Source organism: Ambystoma mexicanum, chromosome 3q (genome assembly GCF_040938575.1).
Source record: "Ambystoma mexicanum isolate Mex_15411 chromosome 3q, UKY_AmexF1_1, whole genome shotgun sequence".
Lineage (NCBI taxonomy): Eukaryota > Metazoa > Chordata > Amphibia > Caudata > Ambystomatidae > Ambystoma > Ambystoma mexicanum.
The window spans coordinates 477,724,326-477,742,880 of NC_090926.1; the positions used below are offsets into that span (position 1 = coordinate 477,724,326).

At 43.4% G+C, this 18,555-nt stretch overlaps 1 protein-coding gene across 2 annotated transcripts in view; it reads right to left on the reverse strand.

Annotated features, from left to right (window-relative positions):
* GABRB2 (gamma-aminobutyric acid type A receptor subunit beta2) overlaps positions 1-18,555 on the reverse strand; it is a 1,186,575-nt gene that overhangs the window by 836,989 nt on the left and 331,031 nt on the right. For both annotated transcript variants that reach the window (XM_069654272.1, XM_069654271.1), the window contains exon 4: positions 11,337-11,557. In XM_069654272.1, the coding sequence (XP_069510373.1) occupies positions 11,337-11,557 (221 nt within the window). The remainder of the gene's footprint in view (positions 1-11,336; positions 11,558-18,555) is intronic.

The following is an 18,555-nucleotide window of genomic DNA, read 5'->3' on the forward strand; positions in this document are numbered from 1 at the left end:
GCGATAGGTTCGATAGGACATAAAGTGTATGCCCCAGATAAGACTTCCAAAGAATACGTATTGAAGGATATTTTAGCAAAAGACCTAATGGCAATAGATATTTCTAATAGTGATTCAGGGTGCATGGACAATGATGCATGGAGTTATTTGCAAGAAGATCCAAACACTTGGCATAGGCCAAGAGGAGGGTTTGTCGAAATAGAAAGTATACCGTGCCTCCTATTGTAATAAATATATTTAATATTGGCCTACACCAAGCTGCTCGAAAGTCGCTTGCGAAAGAAATCTGTGTTGCAAGGTCCTGACCTTAAATCCATGTAAGCCGCCATTTTTAGGTCAAACCGCCATTTTAGGATTTGTTGTGTGAAAGTCACCCTGTGAGCTACAATGGTGGACGATGTCATTGCAGAATACAACATGGCCGTCTTGACCTCTGTACATAGCTAATGTGTAATTTGCCTGCAGGCCACTTGTTGAGGTCACGAACTGAAACCTTGTCCTTCACTGACCTATGTGTAGAAGGATTACTCGTACAATGAAAACTAATCCACGAGCATATGTTGAGACAATGCATTCAAATACTGAACAAAGAACATCTGTTTAACTACATTGTATTAATGTTTAAGAAGGCCTGCATGGAAAACTTTAGAATACACAGTTATTGCATACGCTTGTTGATACATGTATTAAAGGCAAACCAGTTATATGCGGTTATTTGAGACTTGGCACGAACCCTAGATCGGTGATATATTAAAAGGAATATTAACCCGAAGTGGGGCTGGACATCGCACCCACTAAATGTATAAAAAGCGAATGCATTCTAATGTACAGCGTCTCTCACTGAACACACTGAACCACGCTGTAGTTTGTTGTGTTGTACTGAGGGCCGATAGCTATCTGATTTTGCTCTGTTTTTTTGTAATTGGATTCAGTATAGAATAAAGTACTTTGTATATTCCTTTGTAACCCGTGTCTGGTGTATTTCCTTTTGGGGTACTCAGCCTCGATATTCTTTTTCTGTTTTCACAACTCCCATTAGATAATCTCTGAAGGTCACAAAATAATTAAAGTAGTAATTCACATGGAAAATGACTGGCAGTTTAGGAGCTCACAATGTAGCATGTCTGCCCCATATCTCCATCTTTAAATAGAGACTACGTGTAGACCATGGCCAAATTTGGGCCCAGCTACGTGAAGTGGATGTACATGCTTTTCCCCATAGAGGGAATACAGGAATACAGGCACAGACATTAGGCTGTACTAGTAATTCATTTATTGTAAATTGTTTGTGTTTTGTGTGCCTGTTTCACTGTGTGAAGTGGACTGAAACATCCAGCTCCACCATGGAAGAAGAAAACAAACAGAGGGAGAATAAGAATGGAGCAGGCCTGCACTGCTCCAGTGTGCAACACGTTTTGAAAAAATACCCGTTTTGGGGTTGTGATTGGAGAGAGAAACAGAAGCAGGAGGCATCTTCAGTCAGGTCCCTTGGGGTCTGCGGCCTTGAGCGGCACTCCAGGGCTAAATAAGCTTCATCATCCAATCAACGCATGCCAGGGTCAGCGTGGCATCAGCTGTGAGTCCAGGATGTGTGACTGGTGCGGCCCGACCACTCATGGTGGTATGGAGCAGTCAGGCAAAGGGGGGCTAGACTGGGTGGCCCCAACAGCATGCATTTAGCAGTGTCCCAGGGAGTAGATCAGGGCTGCCCAGCTTGAGCTGCATGCTTAGGGTGGACCTGACAAGGTGGCATGACCATGCCTCATGGCAGACTGTTCCATGGCCGATCAGGGCGTGCCCAGAAGATAATCCCTCCCTGCTTGTGAATACCAGAAGCAGCCCGGGAGGAAGGAACAGAGTAGTGCAGAGTTGGAAAAAATCTGCCCCAGCAGTGCCAGGTGGGCTGAACTGTGAAAAGTAATCGACACATGGCGGTGAACAAGGCAGTCCCATGTAGTAAACAGGTGTGTTGTTGGATGTTGGCCTGTGCCGTGACCCAGCTGTGCAACAGTGACTAACGAGGTGGACAGGACGCTGCATGAAAGAATGCACTGCACGATGAGGAGCAGCACCTGGGGCAGATCCAGGCCTTGGGAGCCAGATGAAGGGGGCGGCCAGCCCTATTTCAAACAGGAAGTAGAGGCAGGGTACTGTAAAGAGCCCTGTGCGAGGCTGACTGCAGCAAGCACACCCCTGTAAATAATGCGGATATTTATACAGCTGAAAGGTATAAAATCAGTTCTCATGTCTGTGTTACTGTGCTGGAGTAAGGTGAGAAATCAGGGCCAAGCCCATCTCCTTTTTAAACTAACATCTTTTATTGCAAATTGCTTTGAGCGCATTACTACCCAGCTGGTCTGCAGTGGTCTGGGTGGTTACAAACTTGAAGATGAGTCATTTAGAATACATGCACATTGTTGCTGGGGCCAGTCAACAGCGTGAATGTGTTCCACCACGGGGCTCTGGATGACATCTGATGAAAAATAAGGGTAACGCTTGAGTTGTCTATGATGGCATTAAAAACCCCAGGATAAAATGACCCCAGGTGTTTGATAAGTGCCCATCAACAATGTTATGTTGTGGATGGCAACTCAGTCATTGTCATCCGTATTGCATTTGATTACAATAAGGGGGGGGGTCGGGAGGGAAGTGGGCATCTTTCAGTTGTTCTTGTGCTGATTGTATTTCCTGCAGGGAAGGGAATCACTTCCTTAAGTGTTCCTGTTGCTTTTACACACATGTGATGCTTTGGTTCGCAGGGTACTGATGGTATTACTTTCTGAATGCTCTAACCAGTTGAATCAATTAAGCAGAATCATTCGATTTATTTCCATTCATTAAATCAATCTAAGTGAGCTGGCACGTGTTTCACGCTGACCAGTGTCAGGGCTGTCTAGGGCGCACATTGCGACATAGAGAATAATTAGATCAGCTTGTGTTGCGTGAGGTCATCACTTTCCTGATTTGCTTGTAGGCCCTGATCATAGAAGGAGGGAGGGCATTGACCCGCTGCAGCGCAGCTCTATCGACAGCGCGCTGCTTGCTTATTATGGTGCCCTCTTCTGCTTGGAATCCACGGTGTGGATACTTTGACTGTAGCTTTGCCCACTCCAACACTATTAGGTTTCTGAAACTGGAACATTTCAACGCTAAAAGGAGGACGTGGGTTCATGGGGAAATTAAAACAATTCCATTTGATATGCTGGACAGATCTGGTATCAGAAACATTTTGCATTTCTATAGACAGCATTCCTTTGCATGACCTGCCAACCCATAATGTCACCAATAAAATCACCCAGATACGTATTGGATGATCATAAATGCAATAGGGTAAACAAACCAATGAATAGTAACAGACAGAAAGAACAAGATCTATTTTAGACTATTACTGAGGTGTCTATCTGTGACCTTCAATGGGGGTTCAGTGTTCAATATTAACAGCCACATCACGTCTTGCACTTAGGTCTGCATTCACAATACGGGGACATCCGTGTTTCATGCTTATGGATGTCAATGCATCGCAGGAGATTTATTACACCGATAGGATTGCCATGCAACTATAATGGAAGATGGAACACGCATGATTACATTGAAACACTATGATCTTAAGTGCATTTGTTGTTAATCACGCTAGTCAAGATCACACGGCTAGCAGCGCTGGAGAAATGATGACTGAGGCTAATTGGTTTGCTGTTCTTAATTGCATGGGAGGATGGGCAGTAAAAGAAACTCGGGAAGGTGACATGTTGGAGAGGTGTCTTTCCTTCTATCCAGCAATGCTACTGTGTTCTTCCCAGCAGCGTGCTTTAAACCGAGCATATCTAGCTGACAATGACACCGTTATCTCCCCTATCGATCCCTCTCTGGGGATTTTTAAATGGGTTCTGCTTTATATTGAAGCACATACATTAGGGGGTGCACGCTTATTATGCTGGCTACTTGTATAACGAAGCATGAGCTACTAATGACAATGGCCCTCATTACAACACCAGCGCTAAACCATGGCGCTATTAGCACCATGGTTGGTGCCGGTGTTGTAACGGGTCCGCCATGATTCAATGGGGAATTACCGCCCCATTCCGAGGTTGGCGGGGCGGTAATTCCCCATTAAACCATGGCCCTTCCCCATTCCCATTTTCGCCCCATAGGGCTCTATGGGAATGGGGAAGGCGCTATGTACGGTACCGCAAATTGCGGTACCGTACTTAGCACCAAGGCCCCTTTGCGGGTCCCTACTTTAACGGCTGGTCTAGACCAGCTGTTCAGGTCGGGTCCCGCAAAGGGACCTCGTAGTAAGGCGCTAAGTGTTTAACGGTGCTGCAGCCTTTTACGGCGCCGTTAAACACTTAGCGCCAGGGTCGTAATGAGGCCCAATGTGTGATTTACATTACTTCCTAAACGTCCACCCATGTGTGTCAAAGGTACTTTGACGTGTGGGTAATGTTCACTGGCCATACTTTGTGTTTGACTATCCATCCCGACAGTATTAAGAGACCATATGTGGCTATTATGGATACGGCATATCCTTCAATGCTGATCCCTAAGCACAGTACCCAGAAGGAAAGGCCTGCCGGCACGCCCTGTGTGCATCATTCCCACCCCAGAGAAGCCACAAAGGATGGCCCGTGGTTGTGCAGTGGGACTATCATGCCTGGGTCAAGCCCTGCAGCTAGGCCCCACAATTGGTACTCTGCATAGGCCACGGCCTACTTCCAAGCTCCAGGCTCAGTAGGAACACGCTCTGTATTTACTGAGCTTAGAATAAGGCCATTTGCCACAGGTTCTGCGTACCCAAATCACAGTGCCATTGGTCGAGGCATCTGTGATGTCATGCGCGTTTCATGGGCTCTAAATGCAGGGAGGATTAAGGTTGTATTTGGAACAAAACGTGGTAGATTTCCGTTGTATTTAGCTTTTGTGTTTCAACCATATTGTAAAGATTTTTTTTTTTTCAGGGATTTTTTCATAAGGTTCTTGGTTAATTATTATAATTTTTTTTTTACATAACATCAGACAATCATAACCCATGTTCGTGTGTTTTTTTCTTTCTTTATTTTAAAGAAGTTTCATTGGGGTTTTATAATACCCAACAGAGTGTGGACAGTGCCACCTGCACCGTTTTCACACAACAGATAAGCAGTCAAAATGAAGGGACAGCAAATATAGAGTATTTTCCTATAAAAGCTAAAGGACCATGGCCAACTGGAAACAACAAAATCTCACAAAACGGGTCAGACCAGGGGATAGAAACAAATGAGAACAATTTGACCTTTAGTGAATGCATAGGAAAGGCCCTTTCCAGGCAGTGACATAGTGGTTTTAATTGGCCATTAATGTTATCAGGTGCACAATGGAGCAAGTACATGGACGTGTAATAGCTGTGCCTGGCATATGCCTGGCATATGTCTCATACTTATAAACCGATGGTTTTGCCAATGCTTGTTTTTAACAGGACTTCAGCGAAGGACATGCATATTGTTTATAAATAGAATGGCTGAAGAGAGACCTGGTTGTCACATTTTTATTAGACCATTAGAATTTGTGTAGCACTAAGTAAAGTCATTAGCTCTCAGAAGGCTGCTTTGGAAAAACACTGGAAGGCACTTGAAGCGCAACGTTTGATGCTAAGGCCAGCATAAAGCGAGAACAAATAATTCCTATGAGGAGGTGTTTAGGGCGGGAGGAGCAGGACCTGTGTGGGAATGGCCTTATGAATTAGCATGGCCAGGGGTAGTCAATGGGTGGGCACACAACAAAACAACACCTATAAGCCGTGTGTCCCGCCTCACATGCATTTCTCCCTATCTGCATCCTAATGGAATAATTTCAGTTTATAGATGGTCTATGTGCCCCCTAATAGTTTAAACGAATTAGATTAGTACATATCTCATGGAACTAAACCCACTGCTTGGGATATGATTTTGTAGGGGCATATTTGGTTTAAAAAGACTCACAACAGTCACACTTTAATCTACACTAACAAAACAGATTTAAGACTATTACATCATTCTGAGCCTTTGTATGTTTTTAGTGATGCAGATATTGAAACATTTCTCCTTCCATGTGCATACCCAAAACCTTTGATAATGTTTTGTCTGTGGGGATTACATTTCTTATTAATATAGCTCACATTATTTCTCTTTGTATTACAGTGCTTAGAAGCAGGACAAATATGTCATGCCCACTTCTAATAGATGTGATAATATGAATGTTATTTTTGTATTGAGAAAGGACTGAATGTAACCTGGAGAGAATAGGGATGAGGAGAGGGTCTGTGGCAAATATGATAAATGTTTCTTTTTATCTGCACTAAGTGTATAGCTCAGTGAGTTAAATGTTCAATTGTGACCTGTTCCTGCCTGCACTTTCCAAGTTCAAATCTTGGCAGTGCCTAATCAGCCCTTCATCCTTGTTTGCAAGTTAATACATAAGGTACCATTACATTTGGTAGTCATCCCACTGTTGTTACAGCACTTAGAAGGTACCTGGCAGGGGGAATTGTGCTGCTTATGTCAAACTGCAGCCTTCATTAAATGCAATGTGTATGCATTTCACCGAATACAATCTGTCATACACACAGCTTCTGTGTGTTGCACGCCCCCAGCGCCAGGCCCCCTGGTGCTCAGTGCAGGGCAAAGGGGGTTGGAGCAGGCGTTATGCAATGGGTCTGCCCCCGGCCCAACCTAGAGACTCAACTGTACAAGGAACAGCCACTGCTGTACTCCAAAAACTAGACATAGTTCCATGAACCAGTTATACCCAGTCACCAAGCAACCAGCCTGGTGAGGTTACTCACAAGGTGATAATGGGGCATGAGCCGTCTGACCCAAATGAAGCCAAGGGAGTCTGGGTCTGTGAACCATGAGTTTCCAGACTCTGGGAATCAGAGTCTGAAGATTATGCAAAGATATAATAAGGTGATTCAGAATTATGTCTGCGGTCCAGGCCTTTCAAGCTATTCAGTTAGAATGCACCCCCCACCCCTCCAATTGGACAAGAAAGCTTAGTAGCTATTCTTAAGCAGTAATTTGGGGGTTAAAACATCCCTGCTGGCTGCCTTTCTTTGTATTACTGCAGAGTCCTGTAAACCTGTAATGTGATAATTTGTAGTTTTCACATCCTCTCTATTGCTACATCTAGAGCTTGCCACAGGATGAGGTCACAGGGTAGAGCGTAAGGTATGCACATATGCCCTAAAGAAACATTTGTCCTCACAAATTGAAGGCTGGTGCGCTTTAATTGTGCACTGTAGGCCAGGGATAGGCCTTCCCCAAAACTGTTCAATACACACAGAAATGTTTAGCCGGTTCTTTGGCTCTTCGGAGTGGGGTATCTAATATATTGGGAAATAAATAATGTTCGACAGTGGAACTCATCAAGCTATCCAACATGAAAGCTAAAACCAGGGAAATCACTCATTACATTTTCATTAAGAAACATATTCTCTTATTTTAATCTATGCAACCTACAGCTGCCTCCCCTTAAAGTACTTTACCTATATTGCACAGAATTCACCCTTCAAATTACTTATGATACATGGATTGTGTGATCAGATATGTGTTCCTTGGATTTAAAAAATAACTCACCAACTGGAATGGCTTGTGCCCCAAAAACGTGCTTAACCTTTGTCAACTGCCCTTTTACATTTTACATTCTAAGACTACACCCGATCAATGCCTTTTTATTACCAACATATACAGCCAGGTTTTCACAGCTACACATAATTGGGCCCCCGGCAATAGTTATCGGAAGCCCCCCCTGCACACTGTCCAGTAGAATGGTGGTGGGGACAATGAAGACTGAGCTTCCCTGTGGAACTTCCATTCCATACAGTCAATGCTTGTCCAACCCTGATTAGTTTGGGCTTTTTAACAGGACTTCAGGGAAGGGCAAACAAAGTGCTAATAAATCAAGTGTCTGAAAGCAGGCCTCGTAAGATGTTTTTATTACACCCGCAACATGTTCACAACAGAACAGCAAGTCACTAACTCTCAGAAGACTGCTGTGGCAGGCATTTCAAGAGCAAAGTCTGATGGTAAGGCCTGATTAAAACGAGCTCAAAGAGTGTCCATGAGGAGAGGTTTTGGGCAGGGAGAGAGAAGGATGGGTGAGAATGGCCAAAGGGATTAGCAAGTCCATGGGCAGTCAATTGGTGGTCTCATGACCAAACAACACCGAAGATGTGTATCCCTCCTGATGTGTCATTCCACTGTGTCCCTCTTCATATGCTATTTCTCCCTGTATGTACTCTATTGAAATAGTTTATGGTGTTAACACCCAAAAGCCCAAACTAAAAAGGAGGGGGAAGCAAGGAGAAAAAAAAATAAGAAATCAAGCACAGGGTCATGTATTGCTGAGTATGTAGATCATGGTAATATGCCATGCCCTGTGAGCACTGTCATGTATTGCTGAGTATGTAGATCATGGTAATATGCCATGCCCTGTGAGCACTGTCATGTATTGCTGAGTATGTAGATCATGGTAATATGCCATGCCCTGTGAGCACTGTCATGTATTGCTGAGTATGTAGATCATGGTAATATGCCATGCCCTGTGAGCACTGTCATGTATTGCCTAGTATGTAGATCATGGTAATATGCCATGCCCTGTGAGCACTGTCATGTATTGCCTAGTATGTAGATCATGGTAATATGCCATGCCCTGTGAGCACTGTCATGTATTGCCTAGTATGTAGATCATGGTAATATGCCATGCCCTGTGAGCACTGTCATGTATTGCCTAGTATGTAGATCATGGTAATATGCCATGCCCTGTGAGCACTGTCATGTATTGCCTAGTATGTAGATCATGGTAATATGCCATGCCCTGTGAGCACTGTCATGTATTGCTGAGTATGTAGATCATGGTAATATGTCATGCCCTGTGAGCACTGTGTCCAAATCAAAGTCATTGACCGTACCTTAAACACAGAGAACCTATGTACAGCGCTTGCAGAACATGTGTGTGGGGATGCCATAAAACGTCCATGTACTGTGCAAAGTGACTTCACCCACAGTGCCCAGATGGCATGGTCTTTGGCAATGCACTCATGTTATGGGGCCCACACCGCGATAGATTTGTTTGCTGCAGAGCATAGCCAAATGCAGTCTTTACCAATGCCCATAGGAGGTAAACATGTGTTAGCACAGGGACCCATTTCTCACTAACTGTTAGGTTGACGAGTTCACGTTACCCTTTGAATGCTGATTCAGATCTTTGTACAACCATCTGGCCTCAGAATGGCAATACTCGCTCACACTCTGTTGCATAAACCTGACTCCATACTGATTTCCACCAACATAAACTCCCATTTGTGTACGTTTGATGCCAATTGGCGCTGTGCTTTTTGCTCTATGTGTCAGCAAGCATTCCCTATAGGGTACACATATCATGCAATGCAATGCCTGTATCACCTCTTAAAAAAGCAACTAGGCAGATATTTAACACAATTAAATATTTCAAATTCTCAGTGTTCACAATTTCAAACGTTAATGAACCATTTTAAGAAACGTGATCAAGAAATAAACACAGTAATATGAAGCAACTGCTAAACGATTATAATGACACTGCTGTCCTGTTTTCAGTTCAGGGATTAAGGAGGAAAGCCAACATTATCTATGTACCATGTTTTAAGTTGTCATTCTAAAAACATGTTCATTCAAAAATAATCAAATATGAATCGCCCCCCAACTATGTTTTCACCATTTTAAGTTGAATGAACCAGGGGCCTGCAACCTTTGGCTCTCCAGGTGTTTTGGACTAAAATTCCCATAAGCCTAACGTTTCATTATGCTGTCTTGGACTGATGGGAGTTGTAGACAAAATCAGCTGGCAATCCAAGGGTTGAAGACTCCTGGTCAGATTGGTGAAAATGTCCACTTTAAACGGATAACTTTCCCTACCGGGTTTTCACAGAAGAAGAAGTAACGAACCCCTAATACAGAGACCTTCAATGCATCAGTAACAGCATCTGAAGCCTAGGATCTGTAGCAACATACAATCCCTACAGTTGTTTGGCATTTCCAAAAAACAAAAGCTGGAAGGGCCATAGAATGTCACCCTCGGCAATGCTCTCCCCTAATCAGTCCAAGCAGTGAAGACCGCTCAGATGTTCAGATGTGCCTCACCACTCACCTTTTTCTTTCTTTATCTTCTCCTGTGCGCTGCCCTTCTCTTTTTCTTGGTTTCATGTGCCTTGGCATGCTGATTGTTGGAGCTATATAAATTGGCATGACATAAAATAGCGGAATGGCACATTTCTCTGGAATGTTGCAATGAAGTATCACTTGAGCTATCAGACCTTTGTGCATTCTTGCCTTCTAGATTCGCAAACATCTATAAGTCCTACCAATATGATGACGTTCACTTCCCAAACCGTTATGATGGTGTGTACTTTGACCAGTGACATTGTTACTACGCTTTTTAGGAGAAGGACAATATCATTAAAAACGTCAGCTCTTTATTAGCCTATTCTTCACCAATCAGAATGCTTGAAATGCAGTCCATCTCCCCCAGCATGGACTGCACCCCGAACTCTCTGACAGAAATACCAATGGCGGAACAGCAAGGAGAGAACACTCTTTGTTCAACAGGCTCATAGCATAGAAATCGAGGGGGTGAAGTATTCTGTTCTATAGATCATCAAACTCAACCAACGTATTGATTGTAATTATTAACTAGATTTTAGAGTCTTATCTAAAAATATCCATTAGACATGCCTCTGGTCGCTCCTGACTGTTAAGTAGTATTTGCATTGCATCTAACGAGCGCAAGCATTCCCTCATTTTAATGAACCAGTTTCCTGATATTGCAAAGGTTTTCACGTCATAAAATACCTCAACCAACTGACATAGTGCTGCATCATATAAAGTGCTCCTGTGACGGGCAATATTACTCTGGGGGTAGGAATTTAGCACCAATATGTGCACAGACCATAACATGCAAAACTTGCTTCTTGTAATCGTCAGTCAGCCCAGATGGCCTTTCTGCACTTGCCACTCAGTTCCATGTCCTTTTCTGCACTGGCATGTTGGATGAAATATCAGTGCAATATTGCCCATCAGCTGTGCACTATTGCCCGCTGACTGGGCTAGATTGCCCTTCAGGGTTGTATTTTCTGTGATCTGGGCCCTATTGTGTGTGCGGAAAGTGTTCCAAAGCCTTGTAGACATTGAGAGCGATCATCGCTTCCTGGCATAATTGCCTGTGGACAAATCTTTAGCAACATGGAGAGCGCAGATTAGGTTGATAGCCAGCAGGAAGCCATTCCCAAAGGCCTGCGTCTTGCCGGCTCTTAACAAGAGGTAGGATATGGGGTGATATCTGCGAGCACTGACCTGAGACCATAAAGCACAGTTCCGTCCGGGTGCAGCCGGATCATTCTGTTCTTGACTGTGACTCCGTGTACAAATGACTTCTTATCGTTGAGGAAATAGGTGTCTGGGACCCAGAGTTGATCTGCAACTCGGTTGTCCAATGTCAGGTTTAATGGTATCTCCGAATAAGACAGTCGCTTATCCCGCCATGCTTGCTGGAAGTACATCGTCAACGTGTAGTCCTATGATTACAGAAAGACAGAAGATTAGAGGTGGCGATAGAGCGGCAGTTCTGATTTCTTTAGGTTGAAGTGCAACTTTTATCTCAAAACATGGCATATTACATTCAGCAAGCACGGTGCAATGATGAACAGTGTCCAATTGAAGAGTCATGGATGCAGCCTCTGCCCTTACAATTGCCTTCGAAACGGAAGGCACTAGGCAACAACGCCCAGATCCAATGGCCAGGAAAAGGAAGACAATGGCTGATACCATTGAGGAGAAGCCAATGGCGGCCATATGCAAATGACAATACTTTGATAGCAAGGTTTTCAGAACTGAGGCAGAACACATAAAAAGAACTATTGAAAGCTCAGCCACGGGTATTTTGTTGCATAGACACATACATGCCAACCCAACCAATTTAAGCAGGAGACACCTGATTTTTCATTTAGAAATAGTGGTATTTTTACTGTACCTCCTAAAATAATTATAACGCCAATGCAATCCCACGGGAAAAATATATTCTCATGATTTCTGTGGTGACATCTTCCTCTCAGGGGTTCCAGAATGATGGCATGTCTGCAGGCAGTAGCCAAGGCCTTATCCCTCAAACATTAATGTACCTCCTTCAGTACCCAGCCCTTCCTCTTAATGTTAACACATACCCGAAAGACCACCATGGTGGTGTCTGCACAGTTTAAAAGCCCTTATAACACGACTTCAAAGACTTGTGACTTCTAGGCGTTGGGCCCCTGTGACTGGCCCACCTCCCCCTTTGATTTGTTACTGATTGGTTAAGAAGCAGAATGTTGGCAAATGGAGAGAACAAATAAAAAAACATATTTCTCTTAGAGCTTCAAAAAGACAGATACCACATATAAGAAGTGGAATGAGACTATGCTTGCTTTTTATGATCAAAACCCACAAATATGCATAATTGTTATGCTATACGATTAAGAACCACTTCCAAAAAAAACCTGCATGTTGCATCTGCCAAATTGCAGAATCTTCTACCCATGCAATCCCGCTTACATCAAAACTGACACGCTCCAACGGGCCATTACTCCACTCGGTTGCATACATTTATGTTGCGCTACTGGGGGTTGGTTGGGTTAGTGGGGTGATAGAGAACATGCAAGATTGCTTCTATATCTGACGTGTGCCTAGCAAAAGTATTGATCCAATACAACCTACATTGCACATACTATATACCCCTCAACCTTTCGAGTCCCCTGGGTGGGCCTACACTGTTGATTTCTTTCCGGCGGGCGAGGGCCCACTGAACTGTATGGATAGTTAAGGGGTTCGGAGGGTGAGTGATGTGATTCCATGGCGGTGACACCCGCAGAAAGCGTGTGAATTGTGAGTTGTGCCAGACAATACATTCATGTGAATGGATCCAAGTTTTCACTATGCAGACATCAAGAGGAACGGCACCGGCCAATTCATCAGAAGGATTATTGTATTGCGGCTCCCCTGGGTTTATTTATTTTATTTAATGTATTGGTTTATATTGCGCCGAAAACCCACGGGCATTGGGGAGCACATAGGAAGACAAAAGGACATACATATAAAATGAGACAAAGAGTGTGCCTAATAGGGCGGGCTCGATGGGTCAGCACCTTCACTTAAATAGGTGTGTTTTCCTAAATGATATATAAGATGTTTACAACATGCTTAATACCCAGAGGATTCTAAGTGCAGACCCGAGAATCGAACCTGTGTTGCTTCATGTCACTTTGCTTCCAAGGCGGGCACGTTGCTGCTGAGCTATCCTCCTGATAGTAGAAATGTTGAGTAGTTCGATTCAAGTCTTAGCTATATTGGTAGGCTATTCCATTTTTGGGCTGCTTTCACGGTGAAGGCCCGGCTCAGGCCGTTGGGTATGTACACTGCGGGAAGAGTGGGTAAGAGTGATGTTGTGATTCATTTGTACTCTTGAGAGGCCGGTGTGATGTTATTCCCTGCAGATGTACTTCTGGAACGTTCCACCTGAAGAATGGTTGCAGAATAGTTTGTCTGGCAAATTCAGCAAGGGACTGGGATAAGATTAGATTGTGCTTCTAGCGTAAACATTATAGAATAGGCACAAGTTCACCATATTTCCAATGTGCACACTTATATTACATTCCACCTGCCCAAGATTTCTGTGTGCAAGGGGTGGGGGCAATGGTGGCTAAGCACTGGAGGAGACATGGGCAGGATGGATAGATGTGGGTGTTTTACAGGAGGGTCACTCCAATTCGGATGAACTGGTTTAGGAATATAATTACATACATTATAGTGTACGAATATAGCAAACAACGGGTATTCATTGAGTTCACATTTTAAGATATTTTACTAATTTTGACATTAACCACCTGTCCAAAGCACTGTTTACCAAATAATCACTGTATAGTACTCGTCAGAAGTCAAGTTGATGTTCACTATTTGAAATGAAGCACTTTTAAAAGAGTAGCAGCTTGGTGAGATCACCTACATGGGGGCCCTGAGCTCAATGCTCCTAAGGTTATAAGCAGATCCTAATGGTGAAGTCCACAATTGTCAGGGCTTGCTTGTTGTGCAGGAACAGACCTTTACAGTTTGATGTGACTGTTCTCTTTGGTGGTTGAGTGCAGCAGATACACCTCCAAAATGGCAGATAAGATACAACCGTGCACTAGGAACCGCCCCGGTGATACTCCATGTGATTAAGAGATCAATCGTGGCTCATGTATGTCCAGCCATCACTTCGTGCTGTTCTAATAGATCACCAAGACACCAGGGTCGAAACTCAGGTTCACTCAACAGCAAACTAACAGCAAAGACATGGACCGATTCCCAAGATGTTCTTTTCTATAATCGGTTGCGCTGTGTAGTCTTGCTTCCAAGACGAGCGCGTTGGCGCTGAGCTATACTACCCATGCCAAAAGGATTGGCCCACTAGTATATTGTACATGGTATGGTCTGCTTTTCTTTTAGACAGGTTTTATACCTCATGCTCTCTGTTGTAGTTGAGTGCACCCAAGTCCAAGAATAGTCGGGTGCGTGGAGGGATCTAAGCAGAAGTGACTGGAAACATTTTTAATTCAACTCCATGCAAAATATGTGTGACTGAAGGTAAACTTAATTGTTGATGGAATCTTAGATAAGCAAACATTTACCCATTTGCTTGCACCACAACATATTTCACAAACACATCATTAAGACTGTGGATGCATTCCTACTGTATTTCAACAGAATTCATTTTAAACGAACAGAAAAAAGCACTCAAAGCAATGTATATCGTCTAAGTTGTGTATAGACAAAATACTGGCATGGGTGTCCAAGAATGGCCCTTTAAGATCAACAACCATGTCAGGTGTTCAGGATTATGGATTATCCTTCATCATTGGCATATAACTCTTTTGTAGCATAACTGCATTCACATGTATGCTGTGTGGATATTTTAAAAGCATGCACTGCATTTAGCTCATGATATCCAGTTTTGGAAGCCCTGATTTACACTATTTGAACATGTTGCACCCTATGCACATAGGAAATGCACATGAAATGATGTTGCAAACAATTTTTCATTAACAACATAGAGCTCTTTGCTACCAGTTGAGTCCCTTTGAAGGACTGAGGGAGAGTTGCACACTTTGACATAGTTGGTGGAGGTGGGAGTGATGTTCTAAAGGAAAATAACAGTCCTAAGGTAAACACAGTTTATGATTAAGGCTACCTGTGTTCTGCTATTACTAAGTTTTACATAAATCAAACTGTTTTCTATCTGCAGATAACCCCCCTGAAAAACAGGTCTTCCTGCTTGGATCTCAATGCCATCTGCCATGTGATCATGCATTGCAGACCAACAATTGTGCAAACCTTCAGCGTGGGGAGTGTAAACTGATGAAGAGGTATCCCATGGTATACCCATTTGAAACCCCTTTGTGTCCCTGCAACCCAGACTTCAGAAAAGACCTGAAATCCATATTCTTCAAAATAAATCTTCAAAAAACATCTCATTCATCACTGGTTGCTATACACAATCCTTTTTCCTCCTCTGGAGTCCCCACCTCCCTGCGCCCATCCGTGTTCCTCTGCTATTCCTACAGCTGTGTGCATCCCTTTGTACAGCATTTTGCTGCTTCACAGTTAGTTTTGTGCTTTATGAATCCTATACCTACATCAGCATCAGGAGCACAGTCCAGAGGTGCAACGTGCATGCTGAGGTGCAGGGGTGCTTATGCTGTGGGAGGTTTTGGCTATTTTATTCTGTTGATTCTTTCTCATTTTTTCCATAGTTACTACCGCCCCAGGGATGAGTGAGGGGTTTTGTTCTATCTATCTATCTATCTATCTATCTATCTATCTATCTATCTATCTATCTATCTATCTATCTATCTATCTATGTTCTTATATTGCGCCACAAACCCCAAGACCTCAGAGCGCACACAGTAGAGGTGAAAAGACAGACGACAAAAAACATAAAATTCAAAGAGACACGGGAAGAGGGCAGTATTCATCCTATAAACCAACAAGAAAAGAAACTGATGTGAGATCACACATAGGTGAAAAACAGGAATGAATGACAGCATCATGGGAAAGGGAGAAATTACCCTTGACTTATATCAAACAAGAAAGTGTTTAGTTGTTTCTTAAAAATACCCAATGAACCGCAATCAGCCAGGTATTTTGGCATAGATTTCCATAGGGCAGGAGCCCAAGAATTAAAGCCAGCTCCTCCAAATCTTTTCAGAATCAACAGCAGTTGGACCAGAGTAGTATCGCAACATGATCATAATAAACGACCAACAGTTTTCTTTTTTATCCTAGTAATAAGATATAATGGGGCCTTGCGATGCAAGCATTTGTACACAATGGACAGCCCCTTATGATGCAGCCGCTGTTGAACAGGCAGCCAATGCAGGCTGCGCCTAGCTTCGGAGACGTGCATATTGTGCTTCAGTCCCGGCACAGCTCACACTGCGCTATTCTGGATCACCTGCAAAGTTTTAAGATTGGCCTGGGATGTACCAATCAGGAGACTGTTGCAGTAATCCAGCTTGCAGTTCACAATCGCAGCTGCAATCAGTGCAAGATTTTCTCTGGACAAATATGGCCGTATCTGCCATAGGAGCTGGATATAATAATGACAAGAAGATTTAAGATAGTTGGGGCCTCATTACGACCCTGGCGCTAATCGGTTAACAGCACCGTAAAAGGCTGCGGCGCCGTTAACCCATTAGCGCCTGATTACGAGGTCCCTTTGCGGGACCCGACCTTAACGGCTGGTCTACACCAACCGTTAAAGTAGGGACCCGCAAAGGTACCTTGGTGCTAAGTACGGTACCGCAATTTGTGGTACCATACTTAGCGCCTTCCCCATTCCCATTGAGCCCTATGGGGCAAAAATGGGAATGGGGAGGGCCATTGAGGAAGGGGGAATTACCGCCCCGCCAACCTTGTAATGGGGTGGTAATTCCCCCTTTCTCCCCCTTTCTCCATGGCGGAGCCGGTAAGTTACCGGCATGGACCATGGTGCTATTAGCACCATGGTTTTCCGCCTGGGTCGTAATGAGGCCCTTGGTCTGTCGAGTGAAAGACAATTGAGGGTCGAAAAAGACCCCAAGAGTTGTTACAGTTTTTGATACGTGGATAACATGCTCACCAATCAAGAAATTGTCATATTTCATATCCAGTTTCTTTAGCCGCTGCTGGTTGCCCAAAACCAGCAACTTATTTTTGGCATCATTGAGAGCCAAAGAGTTTAAACCGTCCAATTCTGAATTTCTGCAAAAATGTGATTGGTATGCTCTAGACCTTTTTGGTACTCACCAGTGAATATCATCCGCATAATTGGCAAAATATATGCCCATAGCTGACAAGAGAGCACAGATGAGACGTGAGTAAATATTAAAGAGAAAAGGCAAAAGACATGAACCTTGAGGGACACCACATAATAATATAGAAACAATGGGGTAAGCATTGTCCTCAGTTACTCTCGTGTTTTGTGGACCCAATAAGGATTTGAACCATGCTGTTGCTTCTTTGTAGCATTTACCAACTGAAGTTAACGTGTCTGCCAACAGTTGATGATCAACAAGATCGAACAAGGCGGACAGGTCCAAAAGCAGCAACAAGGGTGTATTGCCTGCATCGATTATGCCCGCAATATGTGATTTCTGATCCAGCAACACAGTCTCGGTCCCGTGATTCGGTCAGAAACCAGACTGTTGGGTAGCTAGTATATCCTGTTCTCCAACAAAGGTCTGATATTGACAGTAGGCAATTTTATCAAAAATGTTCAATATGAAAGGAACATTTGTGATTTTGATTAAGCGGAGGTGTGACCCATGCCTCCTTTATATTTTCAGGGACATGTGACTCCTGAAAAGATTGATTAATGAAGGTAGTCACCCATAGGGCAAGGGTTGAGATGTATTCTTTAAATAGAGTATCAGGAAATACATCCCCTTTACATGAAGTAGGTTTAAACTTGGAAGCTATGTCAATAACTTCTTCTGTATAGACTGTATTAAAGGCAGGAGAATCCCTGGCAGAATCTGTGCTACCTATTGTAGATGTCATATGGTTGGCGATAAGTTTAACCTGGACATTAATATTATTTTGGTGAGTAAGAGTTTTCTTAACAAAACTATTGTGAATGTTTTGACAGCATAGGCTATCAGCCTGAGGTACAGAGGCTGTAGTGCAACCCTTCAGTTCCTGAAAGTAGTAAAAAGCTCCTTTGAGCTAGATTTTGCTTTACAAATGCGAGAATTTAAGTGTGATTCTTTAGTAAGATGGATAAGGGATTTATGAAGTCTGACATCAAGCCTATATGAAATAAGGCTTGTCTCAGATGGGTGTTTATGTCATAATCGTTCCAATTGGCGTGTATTTGCACGAGCTTCAATGATCTCAACTGAAAAAGGAGTACAGGATGGATTGTTTCCTTTTTTTACAGAGGATTTAAGAGGGGCGAGTACTTCAAAAGCTTCATCAACTGCGGATCTTATATTAGCTACAAAAGTTCCAAGCGGCATCGGTTCTT